Source organism: Nicotiana sylvestris, chromosome 9 (assembly GCF_000393655.2).
Source record: "Nicotiana sylvestris chromosome 9, ASM39365v2, whole genome shotgun sequence".
In the NCBI taxonomy this organism is placed as follows: domain Eukaryota; kingdom Viridiplantae; phylum Streptophyta; class Magnoliopsida; order Solanales; family Solanaceae; genus Nicotiana; species Nicotiana sylvestris.
The window spans coordinates 3,146,177-3,166,083 of NC_091065.1; the positions used below are offsets into that span (position 1 = coordinate 3,146,177).

Sequence of the window (19,907 nt, forward strand, 5' to 3'; positions counted from 1 at the left end):
CCGAATGGAAAGAAATATTTGGGGGGGGGGGGGGGGGAGAGGAGATTTTATGTTTTCCAGATAGAAAGTTAACTCTTCTGAGTACTTTTTCTTTTCTTACTCGAGTGGGAGGAAAATATTGAACTTGCATTTTGGAAGTTTAAAGTTAAATTGTTTTAAAATTCTCCAAAAAATATAATAATGTGGGAGTTGCAATTTTTAGAGTCAGAAAGGCAAAAATCCAGTACAATGGAGAGTAAAGGAAAATTTCACAATTTTCCTGCACAATGTATTATTCTCCGAAAGAGACTGTGACGGAAGCGCGAGCTCGAACGGATCTAATTTTTAGCCATGAATGAAGACGTCGAATTCTTGTCTTCTTCCTAAAGAATTTGAATTAATATATTTAACATTACATAAAGAGTACTAAATATATGTATATTGTTTCAACATCAATCAAAAGAGATAGTTTTCGTACCAAAATCAACTCAAAATAAATAAAAAAGATAGTAGACTAGAGTTGGGATGTTGGTGATTGTGTCTATGTAAATGAGAAGGAAAGAAAGGAGAAATGCGAAAAAGAAAAAAAAAAAAGGAACAAAAAATAAAACTAAATGATATGAACTTGTTTAGTGATGAAAAATTATCCTGCTGATATTCTGCGTTCGCCAAAAAGATCGACATAAAACCAGTGAAACCCTTGTTGGCAACTAATTAAAAGCAAGCAAAAATGAGGGGAAAAAAGCTCTTCTGCCACTTTGTATCCATAAACAAATTGCTAAGGAAACACTACGATACCACAACGGTAAGGTCTTCTCCGGTAAATTTTAACCCGCACTTGATGTTTACACCGAAATACCAATTTATCATATTTAGGCGTTAAATAAGATGCAAATGTATATTAATTAACTATAACTTAATAATTAGTGTATGTGAATACATGTCTCATGTATTCATTAGATTGGTACAAACATAACAACAGCAGCAAATCCAATGTAATTCCACACGTGTGATCGGGGGAGGATAGTGTATACGCAGGCCTTACCCCGACCTTGTGAAAGTAAATCTCAAACCGAGTAACATGGGATGGAAAATGGGTGATAAAGAAGGTACGAGCAAATATCAAAGACAAAGTAGTTCACCAATATCCTCGTTTTGCAGTTTGAATTCGAGATGTGGCCTTTCAATACAATATGCATACTTTCAACATGGAAGGAGCTATTTCAAAGCAAGACAATTAATACAAAAATCTAGTTTGTCAGCAAACGAATGATCTTCTAACAGAGCAAATTCTCCTGAGCCTTTTCAGAACATAAATACATTCTGTCAAAATTGATACATCAGCAAGATTAAATTTTAGGACTGCTAATTCTATGAGAAAAGCCGCCTGTGAGAATTACATCCTCATCTCAGCAGAAAAAAATGACTGCATTACCCTATTGATTTGTCAAAGCAAAAGTGGAACTTTTCCATCGAATGCTAAAAGTTTAAAATATGATTGTTGGACCACAGTATCAATAGGAAGCAACTAGGTCAAGACAATCTTCCTTAAGGTTACAAAAAAGAAACACCTGCTTCTTGATTTGCAAGCACCTGATGCAGAGAAGTCCTGCTTCAGGAATTAAGCAGCTTTTACTTTCCGTGATGGGGGACGACGAAATAGACTAATAAGATCGTCAAGACCCTGTTTAGCAATAACATCAGATTGGTTAGATGAGTTTATATTCAGTTTTCTTTTCTTTATATTTACATATTTTAATTGGTACAATAAAACAAGGAAGTTTTCGTCTCTGTAATAAAATGGTTGTGTTCGGAACAGCACAAAATTTGTAACCAAGATAAGGGAATCAGGATCAAGTAAAACCAGAAGACGTACCCTGGTGGTGATAAAAAGAAAACTGAAAAGTGTAATCAAGTATGATCCTAGTACCAACAGCAAAAGCAAGTCAAATGTCACGCTGGCAACCTGCAATGAGAACAATTTAATCAGTTATTTGTACAGGTAAATAACTGAAGAAATGTAGATTTAACTGCAGACGATTAACAAGCAGACACAATTGACTATATAGATATGGGTGTTAAACAAAAAGTATGGACCAGTAAGGCATAAAATAAGCAATCAGTGAAATAGGAAAACTGAGAGTTAAAACAATAGGTCCTAAATGTTGAAACCACAGTGGTCAGAGTCTCAGAGATAATTCCTTTATTTTTCTTGATGAAAATAAGTGGTTGGAGATGCACATATTCATCACAACATGAAACATGGAATACTGCTGCAAGAAGAGGGCTGTGCAAATACGACACTCTATGCCCATATAATAACTCTTTGGAGTGTGAAAAAACAGAGTGAACTATATGCAAACATGTATACTACTGTAAAAACTGGTCCCTCGAAAAGCAAACCTCACAATTATTCCTGTGTCTCCTTTATCTTTCTGCATCCCACAAGCTGAAGAGAAGTCATTTGCTTCTAATGGTAGGTCAGAATTAGTAACTTCTTGGTAACATTGGGGGCACTCCGAGAAAATTAAACAAAAATATTTTTGATCATTTTACTTAAGTAGATATTTGCATTTTAAAGTTTTACAGAATTATACAAGTATTAGCCAGGGGCAAGGCTAAAAGAAAGGGTGGAAAAAAAAAAAAATATATATATATATATATATGCAACTTCAGACCCCAGTAGTGGGATTATTACTGGGTTGTTGTTGTATATGCAACTTGCATTTCGAATTGTTACAGACAGTACAATTATTTCCATAATGTTAGGATGCCATGAGCAAAGCTAACAGAAAATGTGGAGATATTTACGCACCTGATATATATGCAACTTGCCACTAGTTGAATCGTAAAAAGTGAACATTCCATCTAGAGTCTCATGCTGTACATTCACCTCTGCAGTATGATCAGCTAATTCCTGCAGACATTGAGAGCACATATTGGTCAAAACAAGAAACTAAGAGGTACAGATACCACCTTAAGAAACTCAATGTCGGTAATTAAAGTGTATACTAGGGTCATATATATAAGAGAAAATAAAGTCAGAAACATTAATTGCCAAAGCAAAATGACAAAGGCAGGCCATCATAATGAGCGATAGTGATATACACGAAGATGTCCTTTATAATATACAACCAAGAAATTATGAGACTATTTGAAAGGGAAAAAAGAAACAATTAACTAAACACAAAATTTAAGCGTAACATGCCTCTAACATACCTTTTCCAGTGCCTTAATAAGCGGGTCATTTTTTGAAAGAAAAGGTGCCACTCGAGGTGTTGTAGATAAAAGATCTAGCCAAGACCTTATGTAGGAAGGATTGACGGCTAAACTACTATCGTCTGCAAATATGCTTATGTTTTTCTGCTCCTGGTTATAAATGTGTCTCTGCATATAAAGAAATTTGTTAAACAAACTTGTGAAACTACTGTTGTCTGCTAAAAAGCGGTATTCCTAATGCATGAGACAGCTCACTTCATGTTAAGACAAATGTTTGAAATAAGCAAAATACCAGAACAGATTTCTGATTACCTAAAAGAAGGTTTACAAAAAACTGAGTCACATGAAGCTGCAGAATAAAGGAGAAAGAAACATATATGAAAAATGTTTTTTGGTAATCTAAAATTCTGAACCAGCTGATCAATCACCCCACTCTTCTCTTCAGAAGTAATTCAGGATATCAAAATCATCTGTTCTCTATAATAGAAGACATGCAAAACAACATCCTACATATATTAATGCAAAATGATCATCCTCTGAAATACAGTCTCCCCACCCCAAAGAAAAAAATGATGCAGAAGATGCATATCACAATCAGGAATTTTCCTTGACGCTAAGGACCAAGCAATGTAATGAAGACAATAAATACATCTTTCATAAAGTCCTCCTCCAGAAAATCTCAAATATATATACTGACAGAACTACTCAAAATTCAATCTCTCTCTTTTTGATAAGGTAAATAGTTTAATTAATGATGGGGGAACCCCCATATACAAGCCGATACTAAAAATTCAATCATGTTGCTCATTTAATTAATTAAAGGAAAAGATGCAATAATACTCATGAACCAGCAGAAAATTTCCAGACTATTAGGCCTGAGCTCAATTGTAAACTTGGGAAACCTGAAGAGAACTTCAAAGAAGAGCAACTCTGGAATTATTCTAGATTAAGGGTAGCTATTAAATTATGATTTAAACTGATTTTATTAGCTATAGACTAGTTCCGCTAGCATAACATCAAGAGATCCCCAAAACCACAAGAAAAACCAAGACTGCAACCACTATCTGCCCAATAGTCTCAGAAGTATGATCATACTTCAAATTATAAAGTTATGCTTTTTGATGTTGAACAGAATATGTAGATGAGAATCGACTATGTCTCAAAAGGATAATGCATGACAAGACCAGACCTATAAGAGGCCAAAAAGTTCCTGTCTTTCTTTCTCAAGTTTACGGTTAGACTGCCACTGCTTATTTCTCATATAGAAGAGAACTTCATTATTGGAAGTTAAAGGTTTTTTCAGTGTACAAAATTAGAAGTTGCAACGGCTGAGACAAAAATTTCGTACTCCAGGGGAAAAGAGGTAGGCTAAAGTCCTTACCGCTAGACTTTCAGCAACAAGCTTGACACTTCGTATGATTGAGGCTTCACTGACAAAATGTCTACACAGGAAACCAGGAGTTCAGCAAATGGCCGTCAGAGAAGATACAAAAATAGAACAAAGAGGTATTAGAAGCTAAGCCACAACCTGTTATCAGCCAGATGTCCTGTGCTTTCCAGTAATTCAGGTGCAGCAGAAAGTTCAGATAGTGTTGCTGCAGTGACTCTCAACCTTGAAAACTGTTCATGCTCCCAGGCTACCTACACCATTTAGCAGTTTTAGCACAGTAAAAAGACTAAACATCGCATACAAAAACAATTAAACAAGTAAAGATGGTATATCTGACTGCTTTATTAACCAGTAAAAACAAGCTTAGTAGCTTAAACAGGGAAACTCTAGAGACTATTCAGGTTTAAGTGGGAAATGTAGTGTCTAGCTCTAGTCTAAAGAAAGTGACTGTCAAGAAATAGTCAATAAAATAGCTTAGAACAAGCTCTCTAGCTGGCTTATTTTACCCAAACGAACTGCGATTGTCAAAAACTTATACACAGATTACATGAGTAAAGGGCTTAACTTTTATCCATGACAAAATTACAGATTAATGATGCATGCAAAATTTTCGAAGGCTGCGGTTGGTCCAAAGGATCGGCCCCAGACGGATTTCTCGGTCATCAAAAAAAAAATGCATTTGTAGTTACTAGGCAATATGGAAACAGGAAAAGGATCTTCCGTTTCCTCAACTTCATGCTACATTCTTCATCCAACTCCAAAGATTTCCTAAAGCTACTTTGCAGATTAGATAAGGAAAGGACGGCTGAAAAATTCATTCTATTCACTTTATATAAAATCTTTTCCAAGTTTTCTGAAGGGGAAAAAGAGCAATGAGTTTCCGCAGAGAACTGTTCGGAATTATAAGCCAAGGTGGGGAGAAGTAGGTAAAGGAGAGTGTTATTTGAGAATGACAGGGATAAGCATGTTGACTAGGGGTGATCCAGTGTTGTGAAAAGCGCTCGCTTCAGCGCTTAAAGCGCGAAGCGAAGCGAGGAGGCCCCATAGTCGCTTCTGTGTTGTGAAGCGTAGCAGGTGATATGAAGCGTGCGCTCCAGCCAAAAAAGCGAGAAAAGCGATTGAAGCGAGATGCGACAGTAGCGAGCGCTTCGCTATATTAAGTGGCTGCCAATGTTAATTAAATTAAAAAAACTGTCTTTTTTCAAAACATCATCTGGCAGCAGAGAAACAGCAACTAGGTTTCCCATTTTCAGCACTTTTCAAGTTCAAGTTCATTAAGTTCAAGCCCAGGTATGTGATTTCTTCTTCCTCCTCCTTCTTCTTTTTCATTTTCTTTCACTGTTTCAGTTTCAAACTAGCAGCGAAATGCTGCCAATTTTTTTTTTCCCTTCAGTTCTTCTTTTCTCATTCTCTTCTTCTTCTTTTTCTTTCACTGTTTCAGTCTTAAATTGCAGCGAAATGCTGCCCAATTTTTTTCTTACTTACTGCCTTCTTTTTCGTTTCAGTTCTTCTTAGTTCTTACTGCCTTTTTTTTGTTTCAATATTTATTATATCTTTTAAAAAATTCCACTTCACTTCAAAAAAGCGAGCGTTTCGCTTCTCGCTTCACGCTTTAAGCGAAAAGGGGCTTGTCGCTTTTCCTCGCTTCACGCTCTTTACAACACTGGGGTGATCATTTTGGAGCAGTGAAACGCGATTAAATATTTCTTTCCAGATTCTTCCATCAAGGTTAATTTATTCATGTAAATGATAATACATGGAGGGTGGTTAAAAAGGAGTATGGAGATGTCTCTCTTTGCATAAGATCAGATGTGAAGGTTATCTCCACTCTCGGGAAAATGATGCTGCATAAGAAGCCTTTTGCTATGTTTCTTTTACTTTCGCCTAGAAGTTCGATTTCAACATGGTAAATCGAGCATTTCACATAGCTCAAACAAATTATTAGTCTCAAAGACAAAGATGTTTTAGGGCAGGGGGGGGGGGGTATGACCACTAAGTTACTAAACTCGCACAAATAGCACCAGCCAATCACCGAATCTGCACAAAGCCAAGTGGGGGTAGGGGAATGGCCACTAAGTTACTACAATCGCACAAATAGCATTAGGAAATCATCACATATGCACAAAGCCATGAAGTCAATGAGATCTGTGATTGTGACCAAACTGCACATTGAACACAAATCTCATTCTGGTATTATCATGTTTGCAAGAATAATAACTGCTTCAATCACACCTAAGGGCAGGCCTTGAGCCACAATAACCAGTTTTATTTTCTTTTTTCAATACCAGCGTTTACATTACCATAAACAGTGACAAGGGTTTCATTTCAAGTGAAAAAATTGTTGATGCCATTAGAGACAAAAGCAGTAAGAACAAGTATGGTCCAAAATAAATGGGTATGCTTCTAGCTCTGGGTGAAATAAGCAGTCTCCTCGTATATGTTTGTACAAATGTTTAGGGCTGGAAAGAGAGTTGCAAAACCATACTTCACATAAGTAAATGAAAGCTGTATCACCACAACAGAAAGCAGCCAACAAAGCTTGAACTGCAGACATAGCAGAAACAACAAATTTAAACATCATTTCTAATGTAAGATTCTGAAGCTCTAACATTGGTCTAGGGGTTTGAGAATAACCAATCAACAATCCATCAACCACAAACTAGTTGGTTATATGAATCTACATATTAATTCCACTCCATACAGTACATTCCACTCTCAGACCGTATCTGGAGGATTTATCATTGTTAGACAATTTTCCGCTGACCTTTAGCCTACCACAATTCTCCTCTTTTATCCAGACTTAGAACGGAATGTGAATCTCAGATAGGTGGAGTTCCAAGAGTGCGAGAACAGGGCAAGAAAACAATACATTATGTCTGACCATCTAAGCAGGGATATGCATTTTTCTTTAAGCGGTATATGTACTTACTCGAGGATTTGAGATGTTTATTTTCTTGTGCTTAAGACCAACTTGAAGGCCCAATTCTTCTGCTACGGTAGAGAAACCCTGCAAATATCAGTTCTTCAGACAAGAAAGGGCAGCAGTAGAAGTGATAAAATATAAAATTCTCCTAGCTTTCTCCCTTAGACGCCATTTGCATACCTGGAATATCTGCTGTATGTAGGCATTTTCTGGAGGTTTGGAGACATGAAGATGTAACTCATTGCCAAGGGACCCAACACTATTCAAACAGATAGCATAGTCTATACTCTCACGTAGACGCTGGTCAAAACTCCGAAGCCACTGAAGAAAGCTTACACATTCAAAGGATAGAACGAGACAGCTGCAACTTAAAAGGACAGGACAAAAATTTTGGGAAGGAGTGGTGCACCTTCTGAGTTCCATTGTAGTTATACGGTCCACCAGATGTCAATCCAAAGAGTAAATTATATCTACCTCTAGTTTTAGGATTTGAATATAGAGCAGAAAACAACCTAGCAATTTCAAGTAGTGCCACTACACCACTTCCATTACTATCACTTCCCACTGACAATGTCTGTAAATTCAATGATAAAAAGTGATTAAGGTCATTTATTATAACAGCTCAAAACTTAATAGAGAGAGTCATAACTTACTGGTGCAGCCCCAAATGTGTCATATGAAGCCACTATGGCAATAGTTGGGAGTTGATTTGAGTCTCCATCAACTTTAAGTCCTGGTAACCATCCCTGACATTTAACAAGTACTGATAAATGAACTTTCAAACAACATTCTACTTCATTGATTAATTAAAGTAGCTGTAAACCCATGCCCTGCCCATTATTTTTAGAAATTAGTCTGTATAATTCTTAGTCTTATATAATTCAAGAAGGAGGAGATACAATAGGATTATGGTAATATAAAACAGAAAACATTTTGGGTTAGTACAATAAGGAAATGCATCCATAGAGACTGAAAATGATTTCATTACCAAAATAGGAAAAACGGAATTCAATGTATTAAGCTTTGATTTGAGTGACTATTATAAGTAAACAAAAGAGTTCAATGTACTGAATTGACTTGCTTGACTATATTATAAGGAAAGCAATGTATAGAAACAAATAAATTTGAGTACATAGAGATTCATAGAAAATGCATCCAACAACAACCACGCCTTAGTCCCAAATAAGTTGGGTCGGCATGAATGCATTCATCTATACTTAAAATGATTGAACTACTAAAATAAGAAAGGCCAAATAATTGAATGTACAAAGCTGATATGATTGACTACTATAAGGAAGCAAAAAGAGTTACATGCACTCAATTGATTTGCTTGACTATTATATGGAAATCAAAGTAAAGAAAACAGAATCCTAAGTACATAGAGATTCATAAAAATCGGAAAAAAAAACTGAGTGTACAAAATAAAGAACCATAACAATTATGAAAAAGAAATTAAAGCCAAGACCATATGTAGCTCCCATGAAAGCTCACAGCAGCTACGCCTCAATCTCAAGCAATTGGGTTCGGCTATACGAATCCTCATTGACCATGTCGCTCAATTTAAGCAGTAGTGAGCTGAGAGATGTCAAATCAAATTTGAAATGACCTGATGTTATAGTAATATGCATTGATTTGAGCGATATAAACTTGTTATTTAAAAAAAACAGGTCGATTTTTTTAAGACGGACGAGAAAGGTTGTATGTCAAGCATCTAACACCGTAGGCAATTAAGTCAAGTCAATATTCCTAAAACAAACATCAATTTAAGAGTCGTAGTAAATCCAACTGCTCCTATTTAAAAAACGAGGAGGTGAACAGCTGCGAACTAGAACCTGAATATTTGCAATGTTGGGGGACGCAATTCTCTTAGGATCTGAGGCAGCAACAACAAGCTTGTAGCTGTAGACATGTGATTAACTGAATCATTAACAAGATATTTATCACGAAAAAGAAATAAGTTGAACCTTCGTCAACACGACATCAAACAAGTTTGCACATTCATATTGACATCCAATCTCAGAAAGGATACCTCAAATACCAAAACTTGTGCTGCCCCATTTTTCCCATGTTGGGGCATCACAAATATTTGATACAGTCAAACAAATAATAATTTATGGACCCACTCAAGTTTTTGCAAGAATTTAGATACAGCAAAAAGTACACATCAAGTTGGTGTTTTCTCTACCATAACAAGACTGCATACATTCTTCAGTATTTACTTAAATTCTACTATACAAATAATATGCAAGTCATGAAGTCAAACCAGAGCATGTATCCATGCTCAACAATCGTGTTGCACGAAATTATAGGACCCTCCTTTTCCTTTTTCACTTTCATTTTTTTAACATTTTGGTGAACGAGCTCATTACCAACAGAGTCAAGTCAGGTAGTAAGCCAAACTTTTTTCTCAAATTAACACTTACATTGACCAAGAAAATACCAAATGGGATTAGATCAAGAATAAAATTTAATGGAATCATTTAACTATATGATAATGATTAAAGATGGCTTAAAATTCACAAGCACTTTTTTCAGATGAAGTAAGTGGTTTCATTAACGGCATCAAGTAGATGCAAATAGTACAAAAGATAGTAAGAACAAAAATGAGCTTGTTAGCTCCATTACAATGTGCCCAATTCACAAGCACTTTTACAGTAGACAGAAATTTGTCCAGACTATGTAAAATATCTCTACGACACATTCTAATCTTTTTAATGTTTTAGCATACATACACCAAACAAAAGAGGCAACTCTTCTCTCGAAAACAAAAAATGAGATTCCAACTCACCCGCCTGTGGTAGCTGTTGCAGGTTGACCACTAGCATCGTTTCTCTTAACTTCAGCTAGTACAGCATTGATATTGTCATCCTCGAAAGCAAAATATACAGGATACTGCACCAGAATTTCAAAAGGTTGAAAATTCACTATTTTGTTAACGATAAAAAATTGAAAAAATTCAAGATGAAGGATATCCACATAAATTAGAACTATTCAAACAACAGAAGTAAGGGAATGGGAGTAGCCTCCTTGAACAAAAGATAGGTGGTAAAAACTATTTCAAGGCAAAAGAGACTATAATTTCTCTATCTTTGGGAGAGGACTTATTACCAAATTTAATGTGAACTAGACACACTCATAGTTAACATGCCAAATAGTAAGTAAAATATTTCAATTTGCTCTTCATCACTCTGAGGAAGGATGAACCAGTATGCCAACAACAGAAAGGTTGGACTTAAGGGCTGCCACATTACATAATATTCCTTGTTTGTTCTCATCTCTAGCCAGAAACAGAAGCTTCAAGCGCAATTTTTAAAAGAAACACAAAAGACATTTCCCTCTATTCCCCTCTGAAACACAGTCTACAGACATCTCCACCCCTCCTTGATTGAACTCTTCTCTTTCATAGAAACTAACAGAAACAATGTTTCAGCATTTTCTGCTACCAACTAAGGAATCACAGCCATGACTTGTTTGGTCTAGATTATATAGATTGCCATTGATTATTCGAAAAAAGTGATTGCAGGAAACAAATTGTCATTTACGAATTATTTGCTTTGTTACACTAATAGCTGGTTACTAGTTCATGAGATTTAGTTATCCATCCAGTAACCAAACATCAAGCTTTTGATAAGAGTAACCAAACGTCAAGTATGACTATAAAAATGATTTAATAAAAAGTTCAAACTAATTAAGGTAAAATAATCACGCCCAAGTAGCACTAGACAAATATAACTCATGGTACATGATGAAGGATGTCCTACGCATAACATGCATTGTGCCGCATAGATATGCCAAAAGGACAAAAAAGCATGGATGATTCATTGCACTCACAGGGATATTAGAATGTGTAAGCAACCGTTCCAACTCAGCCAATTTGCTCATCAGGCTGTTAATACCCTCATCAGCACCAAATGCGTTGTCTAGATTTTCTGGACTAAGTTTGGGGGGGAGTAAAAGCAGTAGACCCCCTAATAGCTTTTTCTGTTCAATATATTCTGAATAAGAGCCAATAGAAGGACAAGCCCATCAGAAGAGACAATCTAAATATGTATTACATGAGGAACAGAGAGTTGTACTATAACATGATCAGCACAATCAAGGTTAGTAATGTTTCGAGCAAGGAACAGCTAGAAAGTAATAAAATGTGTTTTTATTTGTTATAAGAAAATACCACCATAAGAAATATGGTCAGATTAAAGATCTTAATCTTCTATTACTAGAAAAACTAATTTCTAATAATATTGGACTGAGACGAGATTAAATAGAGCAACATGGACGGTAAGAATTCATATAGCTAACCTAAACTTGTCTAGAATTGCAGTGTTGTTGTTGTTGTAGTAAGTAACTCTTTTGTAGATTTTTTGGAATTGAATCATGACCAAGCCTCAATGAGTGAAGGTCGTTAACAAATGTGCTGAATTCATTCTAACATGGTTACTTTGGTGAAGAGAAGAACAATAATCTTCTCGGTCAGTTTGTGAGGCCTTAAACAAACTTATCCACTATGTTTATACCTTCTTCTCTATCCAGCCTCTCTGCCCCGCCCCCCTCCACCCCAAATTACTAGCTTCCCTTTTCTCCTCTCATTCACATGGCCTTACTCTATCTTCAAAACAGCTTACTCATAAGCATTGTGCAAGAAGATCCTGAAGAGGATAGATCGGCATTTGTTGGCGACATATCTTTTTGTTATACCGATGTTGCACTTTCACTATTAGTTCACAAAACCAACACTAGCTTTGCTATCTAATCATCACCCTGCGTCACATTTTATCAGGGTTATGCATTGCAAATTATTAGAGAATCTTTGAGAAGACAGAACGAGAAATCACAAACAGCTCAGGTCTTCAAAATGGTGTATGCTGAAACTGTCCATGCTATTTGGTTAAAGAGAAATCAGAGAATCTTTGAGAAGAGGGGAAGAGATTGGGAAAGCATTGCTAGAACTGGTGCCTATGTGTGCAATACCGGGGCATCTGCTGGAGTTAGAAGTTTGTTACAGTCTTTCTTCTTTTAGTTGGTTAGTTTAGGAGCTGTTAGGTTCCTATTCTTAGTGTTCTATCAGTAATTACAGAACAGATAGAAGAGACACTCTCTAATAGGTGTGCTTCCGGTTCTCTTAATAAGTATATAGAGTTCTTAATTTGTTGGTTGGTTTTTTTGGGACAGCTAGCTGAGGTAGCTAAATCTCTGGTTTTGTAATTGCTACTTTGGTGATAAATAAAATAGTTTGATTACCCCCCAAACTTCTTAGCTCAACCATGGTCAGCAAGTGTCTCAATCATTTTAGTGATCCAATGTCTAATCTTTGAACCAATCCTGTTTAGTTTTAGAGCTTGAAAAAAAATATATCAATCCACTACATCTCAATCTCAGACGAGTTGGTCAATAATAGGAATTCTCTATATACTTTGATCTATTCTGGTTGATATTCTTTTCTTCTTTTGTAATAACCGAGAAATCATCGAGGGCTCTATTTTGGTCCATTTTATCCCAACACTTGCAAGTAACTCGTCACTTAAGGCAAAGAGTTTCTTTCGCTCTTATCTCTACCAGATCTAAAGTGTCGCAACAACGGAGCTTTAACCCCGACTAGTTGGGATTGGCGAATGACTTGCCATGCTTTCTGGGCTTGACTCTTGTGGGATGTGCTCAGCCGCCTCCAACTCTTTCTGTGGGTTAGACAACTTTGTTAGGTCAGCAAACAGCAGTAGAGATCAATTAATCGAACTCTTGAAGACAAGGAAAGCACTGATTCACAAAGGAGTCCGGCATCGGGGCCATTTCTCTAGAGGGGTTTTTTCTGTTAGGTTAGAGCTTGCAGGTCCATTCTCTCTTGCTAAGAAGAGAAGTCTACCTTTCTCTATACTAGAGCACAGGGGGAATCAAATTTAAAAATCAATATATGAACAAGAGAGTAACAGGGTAATAAAAAGTAAATCAATCGAATAGCTAGTCCTTCCTTTCTTTCTCCTTCCTCATTTCAGGTTTTAGAGGAGTTAATTTCGCGCAGGGCACCTGTATAAATTTTTCCTTTCTTTTATGGCTTGCTGTAAGACTGTGGGATCCAAATGTAAATGGGTATACACAGTGAAATTCCAGCCAAATGGGGATCAGACATATGAGCTCTTTATATATTCAATTCTATTCAAGTCTATTTCATTCCAGTTCAATATAGAAACTTCTAAACCTAGATATTCTCTAAATCTCACATTTGTACCTAATAGACTTTTTTCCATCCCTACTAGATTTAGTGTAAGTATAACAACAAACTATGCTTTAACCCCAACTGTTTGGAGTCACCTAGTTCATAGGCGTATCCAGGATTTCACGAGAATGGGTGCACCCAGGGCGAAGCTATGTACGACGAACTGACCATCGTTCGCCGAAAAATTATACTATGTATAGGGTAAACTATTACTAGTTTTTTAAAAAAAAAATAGACTTTGAACACCCTTGCATAACCCACTGGAAAAGGATGTTAAACATTTGAACACCATTATTGAATTTTCTGGCTTCATGAACGTTATTATTTTTCAACCCAACTTCATAAATCAAAGAAAAAAGATAAAGAAACAAAAGAAGAAGTGAGATTGATAAAGAAACTGGAAAAATATGTGACTTTTGATGGTAGAAAAGTTGGTATTTTGCTGATTTGCAGAAGACTTAGAGCGCCAGAGAGTTTTGTGTGGAGAGGTATTTTTAATTTAAGGGATTTTGAAAGTATAACTGAAAGACTAAGAAGCAGTTATGTAGTAATAAAAAGAGGAAAAGAAAAAAAGAACGTGTGTGCTAAAGAGCATGGGAAACTTTAAACTGCGGGCCCAGGAGCATGGGTATGTAGCCAATTTATTAATTAAAAAGTGAAATAATGGATAACTTTAAAAAGGGTATTGCGGGGATTCGAACCACCTACCCGATGGATGGAAGGTGCACTTCTCTACCAGTGCATTACAATGTTCACTTGAGTATGGGTTCACCCATACAAATTCAAGTATTTTGTGCTGAAATTTACTGGTGCTATACAAGGTTTAGGGAAAGGAGGATGGGTTCACGTGAACCACCCCCTCCCATGTAAATCCGCCCCTGACCTAGTTGAACGAACAATATCCTAAACAACAATGGAATTTTGAAGTATGTCATTCCAATACTGCTAAATAACTTGTCTTTTAAGGCAAATAGATACTCCGTTAAGACTATAAGTTCTCTAAATCACACATGTATTCCTACTTCGACCTAATATAAGAATTACAACAAGCTAATCTTAGTCCGAACTAATAGGTGACGTTGAGAAACGTATACGGACAATATTGAAATTTCAATGCAGTAAGTCATTCCAAAAATGTCTCTTAAGGTAAACTAGAAACTCTCTAAATTTTCAAATCTCATACTTATTGCTACAAGGACCTAATGTTAGTGTAACAACAAACTAGTTAAAAAAGAAGTAAAAAATCAAGATAAAAATATAATTTGATGGCAGTAAATTAAAAACTACATCTCTATTGAGAGTGAGGTTTCCGGAAATTCACAGTTGTCCCTGCCCGAACCTAATGTAAGTAGAACAACAAATCCAGCTTTAATCCCAACTAATTAGTTTCACCTTGTTGAAAAAGCAAATATTCCAGCAGACAACAATGAAATTCTAAAACATTCAATCATTCTAGTACTCGCAAGTACTGTGTTTTAAAAGTGAAAACAAGAGCGACAAGGTCCATAATATTTAAAGAAAAAGTGAAAAGTCAAGCATGCTATTCATGGAAAATTAAAGAATGCCAGACATGTATGAATTTAGTACAATAATGATCAAACGTAATTAAAATAACTAATTCAGCATTCGATATACAAAAATGTTAATATTAATCCAACTCGTCAACGTTGAGATTCAAAGAACCACTACTTTTCTTTTATATAACTTTCCACGTCAAACATTGATGTGCACACTTTGAAGTGCATGGCTTCGCCCATAAAGTGATAACCTCTTGCGTAGCATCGGTTTAAGTGATAGAGCAATGACTTTTAATAACAGTACATGAGTAACTTGTCATTTAAGGCAAATCAGAGACTCCCTAAAGTTATAGGTTTCCTTCGCATGCTTATCCCTACCACACACATAACGTAAGTAACGGATTAAGCATGGTATCTCCTAGTTGATAAAACATTTAGAAAGAAAATAACATATTGAAGCAGTAGATGGAGTTGCACCTTTAATGAGAGTGAGATTCTCCAGAATCTCACACTCACTCCTACGAAACTAGCATAAGCACAATAACTAAACTATAGTCCCACTAATTAATATGGCTTAGTCCAAATAACAAATATTTTACAGAATCAATATATGGAGCTGCATCTTTAATGAGAATCAGGTTCACTAAATCTCACACTTATCCCTTCTTCAGTAACAACAGCTACAACCAAAGGATTTAAGTTATATACATTGACAGTGTAATGATCTTTTTACAATATCGTGTAATTTAACATGTTATAGGATGCTACTTACCATTTCTTTTAGGCTATCAATCAATAATATTAAATAGAGCTATTTGTAATTCCTTTTAAATGACCCGACCGATTTTGTACACCGCCGGTGCATAGAACATATAGCCTATTTGGCCAAACTTCCAAAATCTGCTTATTTTGAAAAGTATTTTTTTTTAGAAGTGTTTTTTGACAAGGTACTTTTAAAGAGTAGTAGTTTGTGTTTAGCTAATCAATTTGAAAAATATTTTTGTCAATATTCGAGAAGCAATGTTTTGCTAGGCCAAGGTTCTAAAAGTGCTTCCGGAAAAAGCTACTTTCTTCAGCTTCTTAAAACAACTTCTGTTACTACTAAAGAATACTTAATTTTTTCCTAAAAGCTTGGTCAATCATCTCAACCCTCTAAATTAAGCACTTCCTAAAAAATGGAGTAATAAATAAGCACCTCCCAGAAGCTCGGTCAAACAGGCTAATAAAGTCAAAAGTTAATCCTAACAAATAGATATTTGCTAAAAGCTAAATTCCACACAAAAATGAACGAAATTTCGAATCCACAGTCGTGGCAGTACCTTTAATGAGAGTGGGATCCAATTCCCTAACCGGAAGAATGAGAACCGTACGAGAGAGATCGGAACCGGAGCCACCAGAAGCAAATAAGGACGAGCCAGCGTGGTGATTAAGAACAGCGAGCCGAGAACCGAAGGGGACACCGGAGATATCGTACTGAACAAGCCGGTAGACATCAACGACGGTGACGGCGTCGGAGAGTTCAACAAAGGCGATAACGGCGATGATTAAAGCAATCACTGGGTAGTACATCGGGTCTATTACTACTGGTTTACTACGAGAATTCGCCATTGAAAGTGTGTGTGTGTGTGTTGTGTTAGGGTTTTGCAAAATATAAATGTTGATTTTGAATCTAATATTATTTTTTTTCTGGTTGGTTTCGAATCTGATTGATCAGTAAAATAATGTTAAAATAATGTTTGACAGTTTGTATAACTGTAATGTATTGTAGTTTCTTGCCTTTTTTTTTTTTGGTTTCCCGCCCGGTGTTCGGTATCCGCATTGGAGCCCGACTATATCCGGATTCGCGCCGGTTAGGCTCCATTCAGGGGAAGTGCTCCCTACCAAGAAATTTTTCATAATCAGGGCTCGAACTCGAGAACTCTGGTTAAGGGAGTAGCAGTCTCATCCAGTGCACCACATCCTTTTGGTGGTTTGTAGTTTCTTGCCTGGTTTGTAGTGACGACTATATCCGGATTCGCGCCGCGTAGGCACCATTTGGAGGAAGCGCTACCTACCAAGGAATTTTCTATACTCAGGGCTCGAACTTGAGAACTCTGATTAAGGGAGTAACAGTCTCATCCAGTGCACCACATAGGTGGTTTATAGTTTCTTGCCTGGTTTGCAGTGACGAAGGTGAATGATAAAGATCTGTTTTTTAGGGATTACAATTATAATTATAATATTATATTATAATATTATAATTATGGAGAGCTGAATTGTGGTTAAATTAATTAATTGGATTTTTCTAATTTAATTTTGGAAATGAAAAAATGTGATGTACAAATTGAGAAATTTATATAGAAAATTTAAATTTTATCCTCTTTTAAGTTCAAAGAAACTTGAAGAGGAGAAAGAGTACATTAATACAACTTATTGGAGACAAGTATTAGTGTTAGGTTTTTTTAAAGTGTGAATGGGAAAATACACATTTAGGATTTCAGCTCTTTATTTCATCCTTTCCTGGTTTATGAATTTAGAGGTTTGACCTTATTTTATTGCATTACTAGTAAAAAAATTTGAGCTTCGCTCGGTTGTACTCAAATAATTTTATAAATAATATTTTTTGAATTTAGTTGACATAATACATATATATATATATATATATAAAATTTCAATTAAATTCATATATGGAAACATTGGAGAAGAGAGATGCGAAAAAGTATTTAGAGACTTCTAGAGAGAAAGAAAAAAGTATCACGTTAAATTATCTTGCATTTCATTACGTCTATATATTATTTATTTTTTATTTAGACTCTTACATTTTAATGAAGATAAAACTTTAAATCAATTGTTAGACCTGTAATAAAATTCTCAGTTTCAATACAAGTTGGGGTTAAATATATCAACATATTAGATGAATCACACTCAGAAAAATACCTTGGGTAATAGACGTATATAGAAAATGAAATGAAGATAATAAAGTTTTTCCTTGAAATAGAGTACTCTGAAATTCAAGTACAAAACATAAGATGTTAATGACTTAATATTATCAATTAATAGGCAATTATAGGGGAAGAAGAGAGGCTTGAAACGGTAAGAATAATAAGGTTTAAGGAAGTTAAACTTTTGGAGTTTTTAAACGGAATTGTTTAAAGAGTACAATAAAAGTGGGAAATCAAAGAGACTCAATCCATTATTGAGTTAATTTACTTAAATAAAAATAAGAGAAAAAGGCAAAAAAAATAAAAAAAAAACAAATAGGATCCTTGGCTAAAGAGAGGCGTCAAGTCATCTTGTCTATTCCCACTTTTATATATTATATAGATTTTTCGAAATAAACATAAGTGTTAGGTGTGATTTGCTACGTCATTTGATTTATCCAAAGTTTTGTAAATTGAAGTATTGTTATTATAGAATAGTTTTTCATTTTATCCTAGAAGAAATTAATCTAAATACCTTGGGCAATAGCGAGGGAATTAAATTTCGTAAGAACATACAAAAAAATTGTGGGCTCTGAATTATTTTATATTTTTTGTTTTGTGTTAAGTAACGTTTTTTTTTTTGGTTTTCTATTTCACAAGCTTAAGGAATTTAATATTTATTTTCTGTGTTCGCCTTAAAATGTGTTTCTTGGAGACTAAACGAGAAAGAAAAATTAAAGTATTTGAAATTATAAGGGAGCATGTCCATGATCCGTCAATTTTAAGGGACGAAATCCTTCATTGGATTTTTGCCTTCTGATTGGCAATATAAAATAATTGGCGTATTCAAGATTTGAAGTTTATGAGTTTTCATCTTAATTTCAAATTAATATGCAATAATAACTGGATTCACAGTTAAATAGTTACAAATATTTAGTTGATTTCTTAATATAAATACAGGATTTGCGCAAGAGTTATTGGGTTTCCGGAAACCAGGGGCGGAGCTAGAGTGCTCCAAGCGGGTTCGGTCGAACCCAGTAGTTTTGGTTCAAATCATGTATTTGTCTCAAAAAATTTATTGAATATATATAAATTATTAAGTTAAAATTCAATAACTTAAGACGATTAGAATTTCAAACTCATAAACGTGAAATCATGGCTCTGCCGCTGTCGAAAACCCATATTCAATGCTCTAGGTCCGGCCGTGATCAGTCATCTCCTTGAATTCATGAATTACTCTTCACAAAAAAGGAAGCTTTTTTGTTATCTATGTGATTCCATTCTAATAGACAGTGGCAATACGAGGGAGACGCCGGTTGTGACAGCAGCGGAGACAAGTTTAGTTTCAATGGTTCAAGACTGTGAATGATAGGATGGAATTTGTATCCAAAATTTCGCTGGAACTACGTACAGTTTTGAAATTTTGGAGATAATTATATGATGGTGTTATATTATTTTTTAAAATAAAGATAAATGTGAAGTGTGATTTGCTCAGCCATTTGAGTTCATCGAAGTTCTATAATTTGAAGTGCAACTATCATCAGTGGCATACGCAGAATTTTATATAAGTGATGTTATAATTTGAACAGATGAATAAATTACTATAAAGACAAGCGGTATCATTTTCTATTCATATTCCCAATTTTTATTTTTCTTATAAATATTTAGTGAAAAACTTCGACCAAGCAGTGTCCCGTGACACCGCATAGTATAAGGTGCATATGCCCCTGGTTATTACAGAATAGTTTTCCGTTCTATCATGGGAGGAATT

The 19,907-nt window shown here is 35.3% G+C and overlaps 1 protein-coding gene across 2 annotated transcripts; it reads right to left on the minus strand.

Moving 5' to 3' along the window:
- Positions 1–1,116: 1,116 nt before the first annotated feature.
- LOC104240325 (uncharacterized) lies at positions 1,117–16,943 on the minus strand. 2 transcript variants are annotated; one of them, XM_009795156.2, is made up of 14 exons: positions 16,556–16,943; positions 11,343–11,506; positions 10,300–10,403; positions 9,344–9,410; positions 8,165–8,257; positions 7,921–8,085; positions 7,692–7,832; positions 7,518–7,595; positions 4,727–4,839; positions 4,580–4,640; positions 3,199–3,366; positions 2,795–2,896; positions 1,856–1,945; positions 1,117–1,663 (listed from the first exon to the last, which is right to left on the minus strand). In XM_009795156.2, exons 1-14 carry the CDS (start codon positions 16,842–16,844, stop codon positions 1,601–1,603), a joined length of 1,698 nt encoding a protein of 565 aa, XP_009793458.1. In that variant the 5' UTR covers positions 16,845–16,943; the 3' UTR covers positions 1,117–1,600. The 2 variants fall into 2 exon arrangements, with proteins under 2 accessions (XP_009793458.1, XP_009793459.1); XM_009795157.2 differs by lacking the exon at positions 11,343–11,506 and having other exon boundaries at positions 16,556–16,880.
- Between the last annotated feature and the right edge of the window lie 2,964 nt (positions 16,944–19,907).

Excerpts from the sequence above, each read along its gene's own strand:
- LOC104240325 (XM_009795156.2), bottom strand. The coding sequence starts at position 16,844 with ATGGCGAATTCTCGTAGTAAACCAGTAGTAATAGACCCGATGTACTAC. Across the intron at positions 4,641-4,726 it reads GGACATCTGGCTGATAACAG|ACATTTTGTCAGTGAAGCCT; the intron begins GTTGTGGCTTAG and ends TTTCCTGTGTAG. Across the intron at positions 1,664-1,855 it reads TTCTTTTTATCACCACCAGG|GGTCTTGACGATCTTATTAG; the intron begins GTACGTCTTCTG and ends ATTGCTAAACAG.